Genomic DNA, 24,402 nt, shown 5'->3' on the forward strand with positions numbered 1-24,402 from the left:
TCTTGAAAGCACATTTTATTTAAACAAGATTGCCACAGATGTGTCAGACTGGTCAGCATTGTGTATGCAATGGCATTTTTGGCAATCTGGTCAAAATGGTTGCTCCCATTTTTCAATAAAGCTAATTACTTTTCTAGAACTTTTTGTGTGCTAATCAGTATGAGTAGTTAATGGATAAAACTATCAGTAGTAAATACTTAATTCCTTGTCATCAAGCAGATGCAGCCATTACAGATGGGTTGTGTCCATCAACCAGCAGAGGGAGATAGAGAGCACACTTTTTTCAGTGCCTCATACCAGCTTGCTCCACTGCCTCTCCTTCAGTAAGCTCTATCTCCCCTAGCAGAGTGGTTGTAGCATCTTCGAGCTCCATCAAAAATCTGCCTGGAGGTGGCTCCTGGTTTGCCAGTTGTTAGCCGGGGTGTTGGAGGCTATAGCAGCTTCACTTTAAAGGCACATAGGTTCGCCCTTTCCCTGCCTTACCCATACCTCCGTGGATGTGGACACATTGCTTAGCTTTCCCTGTCCTTCCCCACCAACAGTGGATGCAGGCACATAGGTTCGCCCTTTCCCTGCATTTCCCACTCACCTGAGCCTCCGGAGTTCTATTTACCTCTGCTTTCCTCACAGCGTTAAAACAAAAAAAAAAGGAACAGAGGTTTTTTCCTTGCCTTTTTCTGTAGGACTGGAGCTGTGATACTCGGTCCAGTGAGGTAAGAGTGTTTTCTGACTCCTCTGGGGTGGGCCCGCGATCGGGACGATTTTGGTGCGAACCACCATTTGAATTTTACCGCCGTTTTCGGCAATGGCTGCAGAGAATGTAAAGCGCTGTTCCAAGTGTGGCAAGCGCAGATCAGCAGCGGGTCCCTGTAAATCTTGCTGTACAGACGTTAGAGCCGGCCCGAGCATGGCGAGCGACGATTCTTCGCGCTCTGAGCTGGCAGCGGACGCCATTTTGAATTTACCACATGGCGCGACCTCCACTGAGACGGAGAGTCCTGAGCCCGGGGGGAGGCCTCGGAGTGAGGCTGATATGAGAGCTACTAGCCTCGGCAGAGATCCGGGTGCCCAGGATGAGTTTTTCTCCCCTGATTTTGTCTTATTAATGCATAAAGCATACATGCTTAAAAGAGCTCTCCCACAAAGCCCTGCAGGGGCCTCTTCTAATGCCCCCCCCCCCCCCCCGGTGGATTCTAGCCTGGGTATGCCCTCTGAGGCGTTATTCCCTGATAATTGGCAGAATATGAAGCGCAGAAGGGCTCATTCCCCTTCAGAGAGTGCTGCACCTCCATCCCCCCCCCCCCCCCCCCCCCCCCCGTGGTCAGCATGTGAGGATTCGGAGGACTCTGGCAGGCCTTCATGGTCTGAGGAGCCAGAGTCTGGTGCAGAAGTGACTCAGGATCTAGACGATCCCTCCGCGGTGAGGATTTTCCACCGTGATGAGCTGCCAGCGCTTATTTCTGATACCCTGCAGGCTCTCTCTATTGAGGACCCTGACCGTGCTAGGATAGCTAGTACCAAAAAGTCTGCTCGAGCCTTTCCTTTGCATGACTCCATCCAAGAGCTTATTTCGGCTCAATGGGCTGACCCCGAGGGACCGTTGAAAGTTTCCAGGGCTATGGGGCAATTATATCCTCTGAGTGAGGAGCATATGGCTCGCTTTGCTATGCCTAAAGTGGATGCCCTAGTCACAGCTGTGACAAAGAGAACTACCCTCCCTGTTGAATGAGGTGTTGCCCTGAAGGATATTCAAGACCGTAGACTGGAATCAGCACTTAAACGGTCATTTGAACTTGCAGGTCTCACTATTCGGGCGACTGCATGCAGTTGTTATGCTGCTAGAGCCTGCCTGGCTTGGTTGCAACAGGCAGTGGAACAGCCCAGTGATGGAGCGGAGCCCTTTTCCTTTCTTGTCCTTTCTTGCTGACGTCCTTTATGATATTGTCAGAGCTTCGGCTAAACACATGGCAGTAGCAATGGCGGCTCGCCGTCTTCTTTGGCTATGGCATTGGGCGGCGGACATGGCCTCTAAGCAAAGGTTGGTGAAGTTGCCCTTTCAAGGCCTTCTCCTGTTTGGTGAGGAGTTGGAGAAAATTGTGAAGGGCCTGGGTGAGGCTAAACACCAGCGCTTGCCCGAAGATAGGCCTCGGCCTTCCTCTAAGGGTGCGGTTGTCCACTCCTCTTACAGACCTCGCGTCCGTGAAGCTCGAAGGTACCGCCCGGGGCGTTCTGCTGGGTTCACTTCTCTTGCCCGTTTTCAGCAGAGGAACTCCTTTCGCTCGGACAAACATTCCGCTGCCGCTGGCTCAAGGCCTGGAGTTCAGGGGCAACCCTCTGAATGATGGTGCGCTGGCCCTCTCCTCGAGTCCTGTCATCGGAAGACGTCTTTCCCTCTTTGCCGAGGAGTGGGCCAACATTTCCTCAGATCAGTGGGTCTTGGACCTGATCAGAGACGGTTACAGAATAGAATTCCACGCCCCTGTAAGAGACGTGTTTGTGGAGTCCCGATGCGGTTCTGCCGCCAAACGGGCGGCGGTAGAGGAGACTTTGCAAGGTCTGATTCAGATAGGGGCCGTGTCCCTGGTACCTCCCGCCGAATACGGCTGCGGCCGCTACTCCATCTACTTTGTGGTGCCGCGAAAAGGAGGGTCTTTTCGCCCTATTTTGGACTTAAAAGAATTAAACAAGTCCCTGAGAGTGCGGCATTTTCACATGGAAACCCTGCGCTCCGTCATTGAGGCGGTACAGCCAGGAGGGTTTCTCACGTCTCTGGACCTGAAAGAAGCTTACTTGCACATTCCAATTTGGCCCCCGCACCAGAAGTTTCTGAGGTTTGCGGTGATGGTAAAGCATTTCCAGTACCGGGCCTTGCCTTTTGGCCTCGCCACAGCTCCCCGCACCTTTTTGAAGGTTATGGTGGTAGTAGCTGGCTTTCTAAGGCGAGAGGGTATTCGGGTTCACCCGTACCTGGACGACTGGCTCATTCGAGCAAACTTTGCTGCAGAGAGTCAGCATGTCACAGCCAGAGTGGTCTCAGTACTTCAATCTCTGGGCTGGGTCGTCAATTTGGCCAAACGTCACCTGACCCCCTCGCAGTCTCTAGAATATTTGGGGGCCAGATTCGACACAGCCTCGGGGTATGTGTACCTACCCGAGCAAAGGCGGTGCAAGCTTCAGAATCAGGTCTGTCTGCTCCTGAGGATGCCCCGCCCGCGAGCTTGGGACATTGTCCAGCTGCTTGGATCAATGACGGCCACCATGGAACTGGTGCCCTGGGCGAGAGCGCACCTGAGACCTCTACAGTATGCTCTACTCCAAGGATGGTCTCCAGTATCTCAGGATTATCAATGCAGACTCTCTTGGCTCCTTGCGGCCCAACTCAGCATGGAGTGGTGGCTCTCAGACAGCATGCTGCGGCGAGGAATGCTGCTGGCACTCCCCGATTGGTGCCTAGTGGTGACAGATGCCAGCCTGAAAGGCTGGGGTGCACATTGCAAGGGGAAGCATGCCCAGGGTCTATGGACACCCGAGGAGTCGGAGTGGTCCATCAACCGCCTAGAGTTGAAAGCGGTGTTTCAGGCACTTCTGGCCTTTCAGGTGACCCTGGAAGGATTGGCTGTCAGAGTGATGTCGGACAACACGACAGCAGTGGCCTACATAAATCGACAAGGTGGCACTCAGTGCAGAGCTCTAGCTGCGCAGGCCGAACAAATTTGCCACTGGGCCGAGCTTCATCTACAGTTTCTGTCGGCAGCTCACATTGCAGGTCAGAGCAACGTGCAAGCCGATTATCTAAGCAGGCATCAGATTGAACCAGCGGAGTGGGAACTAGCAGACGAAGTATTCCTGCAGATATGTGCCAAGTGGGGCAAGCCCCTGATGGATCTAATGGCGACAAGCACCAATGCCAAAGTCCCGTGCTTCTTCAGCAGATGGAGAGATCCTCGCTCGGCGGGGTTGGATGCCTTGGCTCAACCCTGGCCTCCGGGCCTACTGTATGTGTTCCCTCCGTGGCCCTTGATAGGGCGAGTGCTCCTGCGGATTCGGCTACATCCAGGAGACGTGGTTCTCGTCGCCCCGGATTGGCCCAGGAGGCCTTGGTATGCGGACCTCCGACAGATGCTCGTAGAGGATCCCCTTCAGTTACCTCTGGTTCCCAACCTGTTGTCACAGGGTCCGGTGACCATGGAGAACGCCGGCCGATTTGGTCTTATGGCCTGGCGATTGAGAGGGCGCAATTGAGAGACAAAGGCTATTCCAATAAAGTAATTACCACTCTCTCCTGCAAGCCCGCAAGCGTTCCACTTCCGTGGCTTATGCCAGGATTTGGCACCAGTTTGAAGTCTGGTGTGCTTCTAAAGAGATCACACCCCTGCGGGCTCCTGTCTCGCCGATTCTGGACTTTTTGCAGAATGGTGTACAAAAAGGCTTGGCCTATAATTCCCTGCGGGTGCAAGTGGCAGCGTTGGCCTCCCTGCATGGCAAGGTTGAAGGCGTGCCTTTAGCTGCTCATCCAGATGTGGCACGGTTTCTTAGAGGGGTGCTTCGGCTCCGTCCTCCCGTGCGTGCACCTTGTCCAGTGTGGAACCTGGGGCTAGTGCTGAAGGCCCTTCAGGGTGCTCCCTTTGAACCGCTTCGGCGTGCTTCAGAGAAAGATTTGACACTGAAGGCCGTCTTTTTAGTGGCCATTACTTCGGCGAGACGGGTATCAGAGCTCCAGGCGCTGTCCTGTAGAGACCCTTTTCTGCAGTTTTCGGAGTCCGGGGTCACGGTTCAGACCGTGCCTTCCTTCTTGCCTAAGGTTTCACCTAAACCAACCTATTTTCTTGCCCTCCTTTGTCAAGGAGGAGTTTCCAGAATCTTTTGGGCAATTGCACCTGTTGGACGTGCACAGGACTCTGCTGCAGTATCTGCGAGTTACTAACTCTTTCAGGACCTCTGATCATCTGTTTGTTTTGCTATCAGGGCCTCGCAGAGGGTCTCCAGCGTCTAAAGCCACTATTGCCCGCTGGCTTAAAGAATCTATCTTTTCAGCTTATTTGCTTGCCGGCCGGCATCTGCCTGATGCCTTTAAGGCGCATTCCACTAGAGGAATTTCCTGTTCTTGGGCTGAAACTGGAGCACTGTCTCTTCAAGAGATTTGTAGTGCAGCAACATGGGCTTCTAAGCTCTCTTTTGCCCGACATTACAGGCTGGATGTGGCTGCCAGGAGTGACTCACATTTTGGAGCGCAAGTGCTGGTGCGTGGTGTGGCTTGTTCCCGCCCTATCTAGGGATTGCTTTGATATATCCCATCTGTAATGGCTGCATCTGCTTGATGACAAGGAAGGGAAAATTAGGTTCTTACCGTGATAATTTTCTTTCCTTTAGTCATAGCAGATGCAGCCATGATCCCTCCCTGTCTGATTGTTATCTGCTGTAAATCTATTTCAGGTTCTGTTCATGTTTCCTGGAGATTCCGTCCTTGGGAGAAAGTTGGAAACAGTCTTCAGGATTCTTGTTCAATTAAAGGAGGATGACTTAATTCCCTCCAGTTTCATGTTTTGGAGGATGAGTTTATTCCCTCCGGGAAGATGAGTTTATTCCCTCCAGTTATGCCTCAGTGGAGGATGAGTTTATGCCCTCCGGGAGGATGTTTCATTCCCTCCATTCTGAGTTAATGCCCTTTGTTGTAGGGCCATTGTTCGCTGTGAGGAAAGCTCATGTTATTCCCATTGCGGTTTGCTATACTGCTTTGGAAGCTTCAATTACTGAAGGAGAGGCAGTGGAGCAAGCTGCTATGAGGCACTGAAAAAAGTGTGCTCTCTACTCCCTCTGCTGGTTGATGGACACAACCCATCTGTAATGGCTGCATCTGCTATGACTAAAGGAAAGAAAATTATCACGGTAAGAACCTAATTTTCCCTTTCTTACATTAAGGCTTTGTCCTCTATATCTTACATTGTTAGTCTTGCATACCCTATTTTTTCCATTCTATGTTGCTGTTTTATTTTCAGATCAAAATCATTTTGTGAGATTAACCATCTGTTAATGCCCAGCTGAAATTCTTACAGGCTGGTATCAAACTAGCAAACTTTCACACTAGCCTTTGTATAATCTGTCAGTTAAAAATTCTGTTATTATTAAGGAACTAGGAAAAAATGCCCGTTTCTGAGCGGAATGAAACGGGCGCTAGCAAGGGGCCCCCTCCCTCCGTTCCTTCCGTGCTACTTGCCTTGTTCGCTGTGGCGTTTCCGTTTCGGCCCCCGAGTGTCATAGCTCCGCCCTCGACGTCATGACGTTTTGACGCGAGGGCGGTGCAGACACTCCAGGGCACACCGGATATCTCGGGCGCCTCAACTTCCGTGGAGGCTTCAGAACGTTGGGGTTGCCTTTTATATAGAGAGATGAGCCTGATAGATTTTTTGGCCTTTGGGCAAAAAGTAAGCTATAGAGTTGCACATCTCTCATGTCAGCATTAAAGCTGATCTGTTCTCTCTTTTTTTTCTTAGATCTTGAGAGTGTTGATGAAGGACTTCTACAGCTCTGTGCACACAAACTAAAACTGTTACATCTCTATGCATCAGTGAACAAGCTGAATTCCCTTGGTGCTCAGTTAGATGCCTCGCTCTCAGATAATGTAAGTAACTCTCAAAGTGAAGATTTATGGGAAAAAGTAAAGAGCTGATTAAAATAACATCAATGAAAGTTATAAAAAGATTCTGAGAGTATACTAGGAATGCAATTTTCCTGTGCCAAATTGGGTCATGCTAAATCCATCCAGTCCAGCATCTGTCTCTGGCAGTGGTCAGTCCAGGTCATAGGAGACTGGCAGATCCCAAAAAATAGATCAGTTTCTCATAGCTCAGTTCTAGGAATAAGTGATGGCTTTCCCAAGTCTGGCTGGCTAATCATTTTTATGAACTTTTCTTACAGGAACTTAAACGTTTTGTGAACCCCACAATGTTGGTCATATTGACCATATACTCTGGCAACAGATTGCAAAGCTTAATACTCTCTACAGTTTTGTTTTCCATCTGCTGGTTTTAGTTTCATGAGATATAATCTTGTTTTACTGTTTGAAGCATTAAACAACTGTCCCTTAACTGTTCATTGATCATATTCCCACTGTTCTCACTTTACCAAGATGAGTAGCTCTAATCTATTTAGACTTCCTTCATAAAGGAGGTGTTCCATCCCCATCATCATTTTTGTTGCCCTTTTCTGAACCTTTTCCATGTCTGCTTGTCCTTTCTTGAGATGGGTGTCCAGATTGCACACAATATTCAAAATGTGGTCACACAGTGGGACTATATAGAAGCATAGGGATGGTTGGTCTGTTCTCTGTTTCTTTTCAAATAATTCCCAGTATTCTGTTTGTTGTTTTGATATATGTGGTTTGCAGGGCTGAGAATTCCAACCTGTTTACAGTGACTCCAAGATCTTTTTCTTGGATGCTGACTCGTAACCAAGTAACCAGCATTTTGCACCTGTCATTGAGATTATTTTTTCCTATCTGTACTTGTTCACATTGAATTTCATATGCCCTTTAGATGCTCGGTCTCCTCCTCTCACAAGATCCTTCTGCAAGTCCTTGCAATCCTCTGCCATTTTAATGACTTTGAAAAACTTTTTGTCTGCATATTTGATCACTGCTCTTGTCACTCCTGTCTCCAAATCATTTATGAATATGTGGAACAGAGCAGATACCAGTACAGGCCATGGGGCTCTCCACTATTGACCCTTTTCCATTTGGAAAACTGTCCATCTAGTTGTCTTCTCTGTTTCGTGACAATTTTAGCCAGTTTCTAATGCACAACAGGGCATTGCTTCTAACCCTATGACTTAATTTCTTGAGGAGTCTCTCATGAAGAACTTTTATCAAATGCCTTCTGAAAACTGTCAGCTGTCTCACCTTTAGCAATGTTTGTTTATACCTTTCAAAAGTATCTAATAAATTACTGTGGTAAGGTTTCCCTTTGCTAAACTAAACTGATTATTCCCATTATGCCATATCTGTTTGTATGTTAAGCAGTGTTCCCTCTAACCTGTGCAGGAGTCCTCCAACTGCATTCCTGCCAATGCGGGGTGATACTGCACAATCCCTAGGAACAGGCAGGTCTTATAGAGTCCTGCAGAACTTGTCTGTCCCTCACTATTGAAAATGTGATATTGAAACAGCAGCACCACTGGCAGGAATCTAGATGGAGGACTCCTACATAGCTTAGAAGGAATGTTAATGGTATGAAACAAAAAAAACAAAAAGGCACACAACTGCTTACAAAACAGTAGATGAAAAACAACAAAGCAGTGGAATCAAATGTATTTATTGGAACAATACCCGACGTGGCCACGTTTCGCCCTCAGGCTGCGTCAGGGGTATAAACTATTAAAAACAAACAAAACACAAGTATAAAAACATGTATAACCATACATATTAACAATGTCATAAGCATGATTCAACTAATAAAAGGCAATTATATAAAAAAGAGATTCAACATATATAAAACAATCCTTTAAGAGTTCTAAAAAAACATGTATAGACATACATGATATCATCTGTAAAACAAATATTTATAATTATCATTAAAATCATACATCACATAAAATATTTTATCAGAACATCTACAATTACTCATATCACATTTATAACTCTCAATAAAAAATGTTAAGATCATACAATTAGAATCAAAACATTTCAATGAAGAGGGGAAGAAATTTCTTTATACATACCTATCAAAAGTGTATGTAAATATATCATACACACTAGTAGTTCCAAAATCTAGTTCTACACAGATATAAAAACAAAAGATAAAAATATCATCAGACAAGAAGTATATCTAAATGTGCACAAAACCTTTAAAAGACTCTAGACATTCTAGTTTCTCCACTGATATTCTTAACACAAAACCAAAAAACCTCCTTAGAAATAAATAACCAGTCCACATTACTGCTAGAGGCAGGAAGCAGTTCACTAAATAAAAGACTTCTCACAAAAATATAACAACAGAGGAAGCACTGCAAGCACTCAATCTTCAAAACAACATCTAGTAGGTCTCCATCAGATCACAGCTAGACTCCCTACATATTCCAAAGATGTGCAAGATGAACAGAAATAAAGCAAACACTTACCCACTTATCTGCTACTTCCAACTAAACTGATATGCATTAGCATTACTAGCTTCTGAGACCCATGACTCATATAGCATCATCATAAGGTTAAAGGTCATCTCCAAGCACATTGCAAGTATCTTAAAGGGCCAGATAGCTATTTTACATTGGAGAGCCAGTGCTTAATTGTGAAATGTTCATAAAGATTACAAAACTGATGATCTAAATCAATAAAAGCTTACAAATGGGTATAAACACAATGCTTTCAAAACCGAAAACTCTAGGAATAAGTAATGTCCACATTACTGCTAAGGCAGGTAACAGTTCACTGAATGAAAAATTTCTCACAAAAATGTAACAGCAGAGAGAGCACTGCAAGCACTCAATCTTTAAAAACAACATCTAGTACGTTTCAATGAGATCACAACTAGACTCCCTACATATTCCAAAGGTGTGCAAGATCAACAGAGATAAAGCAAACACTTACCCATTTATCTGCTACTTCCAACTGAACTGATATGTATTAGCATTACTAGCTTCTGTGAGACCCATGACTCATATAGCATCATCATGAGGTTAAAGGTCATCTCTAAGCACATTGCAAGTATCTTAAAGGGCCAGATAGATATTTTACATTTGAGAGCCAGGTTTAAAATAAACAGTGTTTAATTGTAAAATGTTCATAAAAATGGTGATCTAAATTAATAAAAGCTTATCTAAACAAATGGCTTTATCATAGAAAAACCGAGTAGTCACTCTCTTGATTTAACCCATATGGTTTCACTGTATTAAATTTAAAAATAAGCCTCTGTTCTGCCTTTAACAGCAATTTGTTGACATCTCCACCTCTCCAATGTGTTTTGATTCTCAATAATACAAGAAATCTCAATTCTTCAAAGGAGTGCATAAAATCATGCATATGTTCTACCAGTGGTTTTTCAAACATCTTGTTTTTTATGGCACTCTTATGTTCTGCAATACGTTTGTTGAATATACGTACTGTTTTACCAATATATACAAGTCCACAAGGGCAAATAATTGCATAGACAACCTGAGATGTTTTACAATTCGAATATTGTTTTAGTTCAAATTTTTCTCCTGTCTTTGGATTTTCAAAAACTTTTGCTTTCAGATTTACTGTACAAAAACAACAATTCAAGCATGGGAAATGCCCCCAAACTGGATCTTTCCTTATAGGTACTGGTAATGCTGATGGTGCTAAGAAATCTTTTAAATTTCTATTTCTCTTAAATGCTATCATCAGTTGTTTCTCAGAAAAGCTCGGTATATTCTGAACAAGTGTCCAATGTTTTCTAAGTATTTTAATAATATCACGTGACACATGGTCAAAATAAAAGGTACACACAATTTTATCTGTATTCTTATCAGGAATATTATTATTTCTATGGAGGAGGTTACCTCTTTGATGTTCTTTTGTTTTTAGCATCCCTTCCTCTATGTATCTATGTGGATGTCATTTGGTTTTATGAGTAGCTTTATTTTTTAATGTTTTTATACACATTTCAATATTAATACAAGCAAAAATAATCATATTTGTGAAGCATTAGTTTCTGTATGTAATCCGAAAAAGCCATAGGAAAACCAAAACTAAAAGAAAGTAAAAGCCCAGTAGAAATCCTTAGAAAGCCCATAAAAGGAGGGCAAGAGAACCAGAAACTAAAGATAGAATTATGCAGAAAATGCATAACAAATATGGGCATGTGCATTAGAAACTCAAAGCTATGTTGTTAACAGTCTATAGCTTGGAGGTGACACTTTTTTTTTCCTTGGTTAGGTTGTTATCTCCATCCAGAAAACAATATACCTATTTTCAGAAAATTAGATTAAACATTTGGACAGATATCTAAGAAAAAATGAAGTCCCCCTAAATGTAAGACTTCTGCCACATGTGCAGAAATTGCTTACACCTATTCTGCATTTGTGTATACAAGTCAAGAAATACTGATACCCATTGTCCCATCAACAGTGGAGACTCTGCGCAAAGAAAGTCTCATCACAGCATCTTTCAGTCTCAAAAACAAGGAGAAAGGCTTCTGAGCCACAACTTCACCAGATTTGGAATAATTTATTTGTGTCTAATTTAAATGTGCTTGGATTATTTCAGCCTTTACCACAATGTCTCTATTGGGATAATCTCACGTCAGCATTTTTCCAGTATCCATTCAAGACAACTTACTCTGAACCATTCTCTCCTGAGTGACGGTTGGCTTTCTCCCATGTTTTGGTTTAAAAGCTGTGCTCTTTTTTTCAGAGTTAGCCCTAGCAACTTGGTTCCACTAAAAATTCTCTCAGTATGAGTAAAAGTAACTTGTTATAATTGACTGATATTATTTTTGTACAGACAGATGTGTGTAGATGGTTTGGGGGGGGGGGGAGTAATTTTATAGCAGGGTACCGATGTAAAAAGTTCAAAAGGCCTTTATAAGGGCCTCTTTTACAAAGCTGTGCAAACAATTCACACTCGTCAAATGAGAGGAAACCCATAGGAATTGAATGGGCTTCCTTTCATTTGCCGCACTGAGAATCAGTAGTGCGGATTTGTAAAAGAGGCTCTAAAATAGGTTCCCAGAACCAGCTCCATTAGCATACTAAGCCTCTCTCACAAAGAAGGTGTAAATGTGTACATGCATATTTTATTAAAAAAAAAAAAATCGAACCCTGCTTTACCTAAGCTATGCCCCTGAGAATGCTTTTGTGCATAAATGTAAGTACACTCTGAGGCATATTTTCAAAGCACTTAGCCTTCCAAAGTTCCATAGGTTTCTATGGAACTTTGGAAGGCTAAGTGCTTTGAAAATATGCCTCTTTATCTCCCTGAGCCCCTTTCCTTATGTAAAATATGGTTTACACAAATAAAATTGCCCTCATATTGGAGCATTGTAAGAGACACAGGAACAGGTTGAATTAAAAATGGCTGAGAAGAATTAATTGAGTTTACTTGAGTGGGCTGGTTTAGTTGTGGATATGACAACCTGATCATCATATTGAAAACTGCTAGTGATATTCACTAAAGATATGACAGACCGACAAGAATAAACAGCATAAACCTGTACCTCTGGGCTGTCTTTTGTTATAGTGATAGTTATAGCAGTGCTTTTTAAAGTATTCAACAGTGTAAAAATACTTTGTAATTGTTGATAGCATCTTTTATACTTTAATTCTTTCAAGGAATTGGCAAAAATATTGAGACTTGATGAAAGAGAGTTTGAGAAGTTGCAGACATTGCTCAGAAACTATAAACAGCAGACCACCAGAGCAAATGTTCAGTTTGCTGATGATAAAGACTGCATATTGCCTGTGAAAACATTCCTGGATTACTTAGAATGTGAACAGGAAACAATTCATGTGAAGAAGATTGGTGATGATGAACTTGTAGTGTTGGGTATGTACAACAATGAGAATAATAATGTACAGAGAATGTCTGGTAGTTTAAGACCAATTCAAGTATGCTGTGGTTCTACAGAAGTAGAATTTGCTCCTAGCTGCAAAATCTGTTGTGCATTTTCTCCCTTTTAAGACTTTCATAGTAAAATAGACAAATTTGTGTTAATGGGGTTAAAAGGAAGGAGTTGCTTTCAGTTATTCAGAATTAAATATTTCTTCTACAAATCAATTTAGCCTTCTTAGTAGGAGCTTCTGTCAAAGTTGAAGAAGAAAAGCTTATTTATTTAAAACTCTTAGAGAAAGTAGATGGAAAGAAAAACAGTATTCAGGATTAATTACAGTTTAATAATTGTCCAGTGTAGTTACCAAATCCTAATCTGAGTGATGCTGTTATTGTAGATTTCCATTTAGGGGTTCCTTTACTAAAGTGCATTAAGCATTTAGGACTAGATTCTATATATCATGCCTAAAAATTTGATGCCAAAATGAAATTCGCCTAAGTGCAGTACTTTGCAGAATACGCTTAGCAGGCAGTGTGTGCGTAAATTCTAATGTCAATTAGAGTTGGTAATTACTTGTTAATAGTCAATTATGGCTTCCAGTATCATCTTTATGCTGACGACACCCAGCTTTATCTCTCCACACCTGACATCACTGCGGAAACCCAAGCCAAAGTATCGGTCTGCTTATCCGACATTGCTGCCTGGATGTCCAACCGCCACCTGAAACTGAACATGGCCAAGACCGAACTTCTTGTCTTCCCACCCAAACCCACTTCTCCTCTACCTCCACTTTCTATCTCAGTTGATAACACCCTCATCGTCCCCATCTCATCTGCCCGCAACCTTGGTGTCATCTTCGACTCCTCCCTCTCCTTCTCTGCGCACATCCAGCAGATAGCCAAGACCTGTCGCTTCTTCCTCTATAACATTAGCAAAATCCGCCCTTTCCTCTCTGAGCACACCACCCGAACTCTCATCCACTCTCTCGTTACCTCTCGCCTTGACTACTGCAACCTACTCCTCACTGGTCTCCCACTTAGCCACCTATCCCCCCTTCAGTGCATTCAGAACTCTGCTGCACGTCTTATCTTCCGCCTGAACCGATACACTCACATCACCCCTCTCCTCAAGTCACTTCATTGGCTTCCGATCAGGTACCGCATTCAGTTCAAGCTTCTGCTACTAACCTACAAATGTACTCAATCTGCAGCCCCTCCTTACCTCTCAACCCTCATCTCCCCTTACGTTCCTACTCGTAACCTCCGCTCTCAAGACAAATCCCTCCTTTCAGTACCCTTCTCCACCACCGCCAACTCCAGGCTCCGCCCTTTCTGCCTCGCCTCACCCCACGCGTGGAACAAACTCTCCGAGCCCATACGTCAGGCCCCCTCCCTCCCCATCTTCAAATCTCTGCTTAAAGCCCACCTCTTCAATGTCGCCTTCGGCACCTAACCTCTACACCTCTACCCAGGAAATCTAGACTGCCCAACTTGACATTTCGTTCTTTAGATTGTAAGCTCATTTGAGCAGGGACCGTCCTTCTTTGTTTATTTTGTACAGTGCTGCGTAACCCTAGTAGCGCTCTAGAAATGTTAAGTAGTAGTAGTAATTATTACTGCACCTTGAGTTTTGCGCACTAAAAGCAAAAACTTAATACACTTTGCTTAACATTTAAGGGGATCTTTTACTCAGTCTTACTGCTAAAGCAAGACAAAATCTAATTATATATGATCTATAACCAAGACCCCTGAGTTTATATGACTATTCTTGTATGTGCTGTGACATATTCACATCTATTTTCGTATAATACATTCAATTGGCAATTTCTGTGGTTAAGTGGGGTGATATAATTGAAAGGTGGGTGGGTGAGTTAATGGGGTAAAGATTTTTATATATTTAATGTAGCTTCTTTCTTACTAGAATGTGTTTTTGACTGATATGTAAACCATTTTCAATGAATATTTCAGGAAGATGATACATGTTTTATAAATAAATAATATACATACAAGACAAGTTCAGTGGACCTTATGCTCTTGGTGGGATCAAGCCACTGAGGGCATACAGGGTAAGTTGCCCAGCAGCTCAGGGATTTTGTATCTTGGAGGCTTATCAAGTAAAATCTGACCAAACATGTTCTCGTCCAAATTTGTCTAACTCAAATTGTCCAAATAACAATCGCTTCAATTTGGGGCCAAAATGACTGTTCAGGAACAACTTCATCAGATAAACTTCCTAATGCTACCAGCGATCTGAAATATGCTAAAGGTGTTAAGAAAATAATGGCAGGTAAAGACTAATCGACCTGACCAGTATGCCCATCCACACCAACTGCTCAGCTCCACAATTCCTTCCTCTCTTTCAAAATTTTCTGTCTTTGTCCCATGCTTTCTTGAATTAAGGTACTTTTCTCATCTCCACCCATATTCCACCCTTTCTGTAAAGAAATATTTCCTTCGATTACTCCTGAGTCTGCTCCCTTTCAGCCTTATTCTAGGACCCTCATCCCAGCACTTCCTTCACCTATGCATTTATATCGTGGAGGTATTTAAATGTCTGTCTCCTCTATCCTGCTTTTGCTCCAGGATATATGTATTTACAGTGATGTGAAAGTTCCACCCCTTCTGATTTCCCCTGTTGCATATATGTCCCACTAAATGGTCTATGATCTTTAAACAAAGTGTAATAATAGACAAAGAGGAGCATTTTCGATATGATGTCTAAGTTGGACTTTGGCCGTTTTGCATTAAATATCCCAAATCCAAATAGGAAATATGGCCATTTTCAAAACGGCAAAACATCTTATCTTTTTTTTTTTTTTTTTTTTCTAAAATGGCCACATGCAAGATGTTTTCATGCTTTGTGCGTTTATCTTTTTGGGCCATTTTCGGAAACAAAATAGTCCAAGTGACAAATGTAGGAAATCAAGCCCTTGGGATGTAGGAGGAGCCAGCCTTCGTAGTAGATTGGCCACATAGGTATCTCAGGAGAGCAGTGGGGCACCCTAGGGGGCACTGCAGTGGATTTCATATAAACGCTCCCAGGTACACATCTCACTGTTACCCCCTTATACTGTATTCTGAGCCCTCCAAAACCCACCAAAAACCTACTGTACCCAACTGTACACCACTACAATAGCTCTTATGGGTGGAGTCACCTGTATATGGGTACAGTAGTTTTGGGAGTAGTGTGGGATGGCTCACACTTTCCACCACAAGTGTAACAGGTAGAGTGGGATATGGGCCTGGGTTCTCCTCTCTATAGTGCACTTCACTGACCATTATACCATTCCAAGGACCTGCTTGCTGCTCTGATAGACCTGGCTTACAGCATCTGAAGCTGTCATAGAAGTTACTAAGTAATATTTATAATCACATCTTTGGGGAGTGGGAGGGGGTCAGTGACTACTGGGGGAGACGGGGGGGGGGGGGTCATCTGGTCATTTAGGGCACCTTTTTCTGCCTTATTCATCCTAAAAACAGGTCTAGACTAAAACGTTGAAGTTTCAGCCCTAGACATTTTGTTCCATTATGGCTGTAAAATGTCCAAGTGTTAGGAACGCCCTATGCCCGCCCCCAAAACAACCCCAACATGCCTCTTTGTGATTTGGATGCACTGCAGACGAATTGCATAGATAAGCATTTGCAAAATAGATTTAAAAAATACCGATTTGGAAGTTTTCAGAAGAAATTCGGCCAAATGCTGCTTTGTGACACTTTTTGAATATTTTTCTCTTTCAAAAATGAGTCCCATAGGGAACCTAAGAAAACACAAAACACAGTTTTAAAATTGCATTTATTTAAGGAACAAAGTCATCCAACACCCATATCATCCATGTGGAAAAGTAATTACCCCCTCCCCCCCAAACTTAAAACTGGTTGCACCACTTCTAGCAGCAATAATTGCAACCAAATTGCGGTTTGATATCGGTATTGAGAAATTGTAGCCCACTCTTCTTTGCAGAACAGTCTTAATTTAAACACATTTCCAGGTTTTTGTGCATGAACTGTACTTTTCAGGTCCTGCCAAACCATATCTATTGGGTTCAAGTCAGGACTACATTTTGTTTCTCCTCAGCCATTCAGGTGTAGACTTGCTTTTGTGTTTTGGTTCATTGTCTTGCTGCATAACTCACTTAGGCTTCAACTTCAGTTTACGGACAGATGACTGGCGTTCTCCGTAAGAGTTTTGTGGTACGGTGTAGAAATTGGTGTTCCTTCAGTAATAACAAATTTTCTGTTCTGAGGTACCAAAGCATACCCTCACCATCACTTATCACCACCATATTTTACTGTGGTATGATGATCTTACTGTGGAATGCTGTGTTTGCTTTATATCAGACATAATGAGATATGTGTTGTTTGAAGAGTTCCACTTTTGATCTGTCGATCCATAGAACATTACCCTAAAAGGCTTGTGTATCATTCAGGTGTGTTTTTGCATATGTTAGATGAGCATTGATGTTACCCTTGTATAGCAACGTTTTCAAGCAGGCTGCTTGTTCTCACATGTGGGTCGGCGTCCACGGCAGCCCCAGGAAAGGAGATTTTCCAGCAAAATGTTCCAAAACCTTTGCGACAGTCAGTAGAGCGCGGAACGGACGCACTGCGCATGCGCAGCCATCTTCCCGCTCGCATGCGTCCGTTCCCGCCTCAGTTTTTTCTTTTCCGTGGTGGAGAGTGGCTGCATGTCAGTCTCTCTCCCTTAGGTTCCAGGAAAAACGTAGGCGCCCTTTGTTCGCTTTTAGCGCTTTCTTTTTGTTTTAGGTTGCCTTTTTCCTTGTATTTTGTTTCCAGTTTTGAAAAAACAAACAAACCTCTTTTTCTTAGTTTTTTGCCCTGGCAAGTTTTCTTTCGGTTTCCGTTGGCCACCCGTCCGCGGTTCTCCCTTTTAGGTGCCCTTTGTTGGCATGATCGAGCCGTTTGATTTTGCCACCACGATTTTTCCGCTGATGTCATTGAAGCCTCCCAGCGGCTTCAAGAAGTGTGCTCGGTGCCAGCGGTCTATCTTGAGCACTGATCTGCACTCCTGGTGCGTTCAGTGCTTTGGGCCCGACCATCGCCCAGATTCTTGTAAGTTGTGTCTGAGTTTAAAAAGTGGACACAGGCGTCGAAGAGTTCTTCGGGACCATCTGTTCAGAGCTACGACTGATTCCTCGGCATCGACATCGGGACTGCAGGTAATGGCTGTCCAAACTTCACCTTTAGCTGGGAGCCGTGAGCCGTCGAGTGGGTCTCCACCTGTCTCAAAGGCTCCTGCTGGGCAGGCCCACCGGGTCTGACCGTTGTCGGATCTGACTCCGAGGAGGCGTGTGGATTCCACGTCCTCGTCGGTACCGAGGAGTACCGGTGACGTGCTTCGAGCAAAGGCTAAGAAACTTCGGCACCAGTCTCCTTCAAGGCACCCAGAAAGCGTCAACACCGGGAGGAGCGCTCCCCCTCCATACAAGAGGTGTCGGTGCGTCGATCTCCGGACAGCCCAGTACCGCCTCCCAGGCCCTCGCAGCTTCTGACTTCGACTCCTGCACTGGCCTCTCAGCCTTCCTCGACAGCGACTCTGGAGGAGAGCATCCAAGCCATTCTTCCAGGCCTTCTGGAAGGGCTGCTGCAGCGCACCTCCGGTACCGACGATGGAAGTGGCGGCTGGCTCAGTACCTGTGGTGAGGTCTCTGACGCCGGTACCGCTTGCAGCTTCGGCCTCGGCTGCCACCCAGGTCGACTCCCCGTTGACGTCGATGGAGGGAGCTTCGTCGCCACCGACATGGGAGTTGACCTCTCGACATCGCCATCGAGGACATTGTTCCTCGGCGTCGAGACGGACACGGTTTCGGAATGTAGTTCGTGAACTCTTGTCCGATACCAATGAGGTTGCCTCCTGGGATGAAGGGGAAGACCCCAGATATTTCTCTTCCGAGGAGTCTTGTGGTCTTCCTTCTGATCCCACAACTTCCCCTGAGAGGAAGCTTTCTCCACCGGGAGAGTCTGTCCTTCTCCTCCTTTGTCTGGGAAATGTCTGTGGGTATTCCCTTCCCTGTGGTCAATGAGGATGAGCCCAGGACTGAGATGCTCGAGGTCCTGGACTATCCTTCGCCACCTAAAGAGTCATCCACTGCCCCTCTGCATAATGTCCTCAAGGAGACATTGCTGAGAAACTGGATGAAGCCTTAATCCCACCATCCCCAAGAAATCAGAGTCCCAATATCAGATCCATGGGGAACCTGAGTTGTTGAGGTTGTAGTTACCTCATGACTCTGCGGTTGTGGATTCTGCTCTCAAGAGAGCCAGAAGTACTAGAGATTTCGCCTCGGTGCCCCCGGGGCGAGAAGCTAGGACTTTAGACTCTTTTGGGAGGAAGGCCTACCAGTCTTCTATGCTCGTGTCCAAAATTCAGTCCTATCAGCTCTACACGAGCATCCACATGCGGAACAATGTTAAGCAACTGGCAGGCTTGGAGGATAAGCTCCCTCTGGAGCACGCCAGGCATTTTCAGGAGGTGGTCAGGCAGCTGAAGGCGTGTCGTAAATTCCTGTCCAGGGGTGCTTATGACACTTTAGATGTTGCATCCAGATCCGCTGCTCATGGCTGCGTGCCTCTGACCTGGGCAATCGGACCCAGCAGCGGCTTGCGGATGTTCCTTGCCAGGGGGATAATATTTTTGGTGAGAAGGTCGAGCAGGTGGTAGAGCAGCTCTACCAGTGGGAAACCGCCCTCGACAAACTCTCCCACCGGGCACCTTCAGCATCTACCTCAACAGGTAGACGATTTTTCAGGGGAAGGATGAATGCTCCTTATGCTTACAATAAGCGTAGGTACAATCCGCCTTCCTGACAGCCTTCTCAGGCACAGCCCCAGCGCGCTCGTTCATGTCAACAGCGTGCGCCCAGACAGGCCCCTGCAGCTCCCCAGCAAAAGCAAGGGATGGGCTTTTGACTGGCTCCAGTTGAGCATAGCCGCCATAATCGTACCTGTGCCGGACGATCTACTGGTTGGAGGGAGGTTAAAACTTTTTCATCAAAGGTGGTCTCTCATAACCTCCGACCGGTGGGTTCTTCAAATAGTCCAGTTGGGGTACTCCCTCAATTTGATCTCCAGACCTCCAAATTGTCTACCAGGAGCTCAGTCTTTCAGCTTTCAGCAGAGGCAGGTACTTGCAGAGGAACTCTCCGCCCTTCTCAGTGCCAATGCGGTTGAGCCCGTTCCACCAGGGCAAGAAGGGCTGGAACTGTACTCCAGGTACTTCTTTGTGAAAAAGAAAACAGGGGGAATGCGTCCCATCCTAGACCTAAGGGCCCTGAACAAATATCTGGTCCGAGAAAAGTTTAGGATGCTTTCCCTGGGCACCCTTCTTCCCATGATTCAGAAAAATGATTGGCTATGCTCTCTGGATTTAAAGGATGCTTACACTCTCATTCCAATACTTCCAGCTCACAGGAAGTATCTGCGATTCTGTCTGAGAACACAGCACTTTCAGTATTGGGTGCTGCCCTTTGGGCTTGCATCCGTGCCCAGGGTGTTTACAAAATGCCTGGCGGTGGTTGCAGCATCGCTACGCAAACTGGGAGTGCATGTGTTCCCTTATCTCAGCAATTGGCTGGTGAAGAACACCTCCAAGGCAGGAGCTCTACAGTCCATGCAAATGATTATTCGACTCTTGGAGCTACTAGGGTTTGTCATCAATTACCCAAAGTCCCGCCTTCTTCCAGTTCAACAACTAGAATTCATAGGAGCTCTGCTGGACTCTCAGACGGCTCGGGCCTATCTTCCCGAGATGAGAGCAGACAACCTTCTGTCTCTCGTTTCCATGGCCAGGGCATCTCAGCAGATGACAGCTCGGCAGATGTTGAGGCTTCTAGGCCATATGGCCTCCACAGTTCATGTGACGCCCATGGCACACCTGCACATGAGATCTGCTCAATGGACCCTAGCTTCCCAGTGATATCAAGCTGCGGGAATCTAGAGGATGTGATCCAGCTGTCCACCAATTTTCACAATTCCCTTCAGTGGTGGACAGTTCAATCCAATTTGACCGTGGGACGTCCCTTCCAGATTCTTCAGCCTCAAAAAGTGCTGACCACGGATGCATCTCTCCTGGGGTGGGGAGTGCATGTAGATGGGCTCCACACTCAGGGAGTTTGGTCCCTCCAGGAATCAGGTCTTCAGATCAATCTCCTGGAGTTGCGAGCGATCTGGAACGCTCTGAAGGCTTTCAGAGATCGGCTGTCCAATCAAATTATTCAAATTCAGACAGATAACCAGGTTGCCATGTATTACGTCAATAAGCAGGGGGGCACCGGATCTCGCCCCCTGTGTCGGGAAGCTGTCCAGATGTGGCTTTGGGCACGCCAGCACGGCATGCTTCTCCAAGCCACATATCTGGCAGGTGTAAACAACAGTCTGGCCGACAGATTGAGCAGGATAATGCAACCTCATGAGTGGTCGCTCAACTCTGGCATTGTACGCAAGATCTTCCGAGAGTGGGGCACCCCCTCGGTGGATCTTTTTGCCACTCAGCTCAATCACAAGCGCCCTCAGTTCTGTTCCAGACTTCAGGCCCACGACAGACTAGCGTCAGATGCCTTTCTCCTTCATTGGGGGACAGGCCTTCTGTACCCGTATCCTCCCATACCTTTGGTGGGGAAGACTTTGCTGAAACTCAAGCAAGACCGTGGAACCATGATTCTGATTGCGCCCTTTTGGCCGCGTCAGATTTGGTTCCCTCTTCTTCTGGAGTTGTCCTCCGAAGAACCGTGGAGATTGGAGTGTTTTCCAACCCTCATCACTCAGAACGAGGGGGCACTTCTGCATCCCGACCTCCAGTCCCTTCGCTTCCTTGGGTCTTTCTGAGGGTGTCTCCCGAGTCTTGCTTGCTTCCAGGAAAGATTCCACAAAGAAGTGTTACTCTTTTAAGTGGAGGTTTGCCATCTGGTGTGACAGCAAGGCCCTAGATCTTCGCTCTTGTCCTACACAGACCCTGCTCGAATACCTTCTGCACTTATCAGAGTCTGGTCTCAAGACCAACTCCGTAAGGGTTCACCTTAGTGCTATTAGTGCTTATCATCAACATGTAGAGGGTAAGCCTATCTCTGGACAGCCTTTAGTTATTCGCTTCATGAGAGGTTTGCTTTTGTCAAAGCCCCCAGTCAAACCTCCACCAGTGTCATGGGATCTCAACGTCGTCCTCACCCAGCTGATGAAGCCTCCTTTTGAGCCACTGGATTCCTGCCATCTGAAGTACTTGACCTGGAAGGTCATTTTCTTGGTGGCGGTTACTTCAGCTCGTAGAGTCAGTGAGCTCTAAGCCGTGATAGCCCATGCTCCTTATACTAAATTTCATCATAACAGAGTAGTCCTCCGCACGCTTCCTAAGTTCTTGCCGAAGATGGTGTCGGAGTTCCATCTGAACCAGTCAGTTGTCTTGCCAACATTTTTTCCTCGTCCCCATACCCGCCGTGCTGCAATAATAGGGGAAATCAGGGGGGTGGGGGCTTTTTCACATCACTATAGATCTTTGTCCATCTAATATGCTTTACGACAAAAAAATATTGACCATTTTAATAGCAACCAACTCAGTCTCTAGACCTGCATAGTACTGCAAGTGAGATCCTGCCAGAGGCTTGTATAGAGACACCACCACCTCCTTTTTTTGGCCTTTCCCTGTGCAGCCAGACATCCTCAACTTTTGCTACTGTTCAGGTAGATCATTCCTCCTGTTCCAGTGGCTGCTGTGCCATGCAGTATTTCATTAATCTAGGTGTTCCTTGACCTTGAAAAAGTTTGGACACAGTGCTCTAGATTTGTGAATGCTAAGAGAAATTGACAAGTTCATTAATTTCTCATTCTTCGTTTTTTAAAATTATTACTACAAGAGGGCAAGATGGCAGCGTGAAGCGAAAGCGGTCAAGCAGCCCCGCTCCTAACCTTCACTCTTTGATTCGTAAGGAAATTTTCCTACTTACCTATGCCTAAAAGGAGGGGTAAGCAGCGCGTTGGCCCCACTACGCCTGCGATTCCTGTGGTTGGACCTATGGACCGCTTTACTGCACCTGGACCTTTTTGGGGGGTGGACTTCTTATTGCTGGAGGGAGTGATGGGATGTAACCCGCTCCTCCGGCTGGAGGTTGAGACTTCTCTCAGCCCTGAAGATCGGATGCCTCCACTCATGCCGGCAGCGGAACAGTGATGTGGTCAGGAAACCCCTAGCTTGGATATGCAAGGAGTGTTTCCCGAAGCAGGGTTGGGTCGCTGTGTTAATCCGCCTGATACAGCTGCTCAGATGAGTGAGGCACAGGAGAGAGTCTGCGTTTCTGCCGACCCTGAAGCCGCTATGGAGAAACAGTCTTCGGAGGAAATACAGACTTCTTTGAGTAAGTCTTTTTTGCCTATTAAATCTTCCACCATTACCTTGGACACTATATGGGAAGCTCTTTTAAGTTTAGAAACTTCATTTTCCCAAAAATTACTTTCTGTAATGCATTATACTCAAGTTCCATCGGAGAAAATATCCCTTCTGGAAACAAAAACTTTAACTATGGAAAAACAGATTGACTCTAATGTTATTAATATTCAGTCGCGCCAATAAACTCAAATAAATGTGATTAAAGAAAATTTGATATTGAAATATAAGATGGAGAATATGGAGAATCAACAGAGATCTAAAACATTACGATTGATACATTTTCCTAAAGTTCCAGCTGTTGCTCCTCTTATAACTTTCAAAAAAGTATCTGTCAGAGATATTGAAAATTCCAGAACAGGCTTATCCTCCGGTCTCTAAAATATATTATTTGTCATTATATAAAAGGAAGAATACTAATCAACCAATTTCTGAAGCAGCCGAAGTTACATTTGACACTTTAAATTTAACACAAATTCTTGAAGATGATAAAGTTACTAAATCAGCTACCTTGATTGTGACTTTTGTATTACAACCAGATAGAGACTGGATATTGAGACAATTTTTCCGTCATAGAGAAGAGCTTTTTCTGAATTGTAAAATTAGAATTTTTCCAGATATTGCTAGAGCAACCCATAAAAAGGCACCAACTTTTCCTTAAACTCCACCCTCGGGTAGTGCAATTAGGTGGTTTATTTTGGTTGAATTTTCCTTGTAAGTGTGTATTAAAACTTAACTCAGTGAAATATGTTTTCCATGATCCTATGCATTTATTATCTTTCTTGGACTCGAAGACTGTTGTACCTCCAGTTTTGCAGCCTATAGCAATATCTTCTCGTACTCCATAATATAATAATTTGGTCCGTGTTTCGCTTCTAATTTTCATTTAAAATGTTATAACAATATTTCATGGAATTGTACCCTCTCTTCTTAATAGTGGACTAGAGAATAGATAATAGTATAAATAGTAGCTTGTAAAAAAAAGTAATTATCTATATATATAATTCTCACCACAAACGTTCTACGAGCCTGCCTGCCTGTGTCCGTAACTTTCTTTGCTGGGCTCCGAAGCCCCAGCTGACGTCACTGGACCCATTATGCCGTGATTCACGGCGTGGACGAATGACGTGATCAAGTTGAAATCTGTGTGCGTGCGTCTGACGTCGGACGCACGAACACAAACTGATTCAAACTTAATCATTTGTCCACGGCTCCACGCTGCGCGGCCAACAACAGGACTTCGGCTGGCGGGGGTTGGGGTCCCCCGCCAGCACAGGTACGCGATGGCGGCAGCAGGGGACGGTTGGCAGCGGGAAGGGGGGCTCGAGAGGGTCGCGGCAGGGGGGTCCAGGGGTCAGGAACTACCGGGGGGGGGGGGGGGGTCTGGAAATCGGAGGGCGGAAGGCAAGGAGGTGGGATCTGGAACTCGGAGAGAGGGAGGGGGGTCTGCAAATCGGAGGGAGGGAGGCTGGGAGGTGGGGTCTGGAACTCAGAGAGCGGAAGGGAGGGCTCTGGA

At 45.3% G+C, this 24,402-nt stretch overlaps 1 protein-coding gene across 2 annotated transcripts in view; it reads left to right on the plus strand.

Annotated features, from left to right (window-relative positions):
* The window catches only part of RAB3GAP2 (RAB3 GTPase activating non-catalytic protein subunit 2), a 284,414-nt gene that overhangs the window by 150,834 nt on the left and 109,178 nt on the right, over window positions 1-24,402 (plus strand). For both annotated transcript variants that reach the window (XM_030196010.1, XM_030196011.1), the window contains exons 19-20: window positions 6,492-6,619; window positions 12,280-12,493. In XM_030196010.1, coding sequence (XP_030051870.1) covers window positions 6,492-6,619; window positions 12,280-12,493 — 342 coding nt within the window. The remainder of the gene's footprint in view (window positions 1-6,491; window positions 6,620-12,279; window positions 12,494-24,402) is intronic.

This window comes from Microcaecilia unicolor, chromosome 3 (assembly GCF_901765095.1).
Source record: "Microcaecilia unicolor chromosome 3, aMicUni1.1, whole genome shotgun sequence".
Classification (NCBI taxonomy): domain Eukaryota; kingdom Metazoa; phylum Chordata; class Amphibia; order Gymnophiona; family Siphonopidae; genus Microcaecilia; species Microcaecilia unicolor.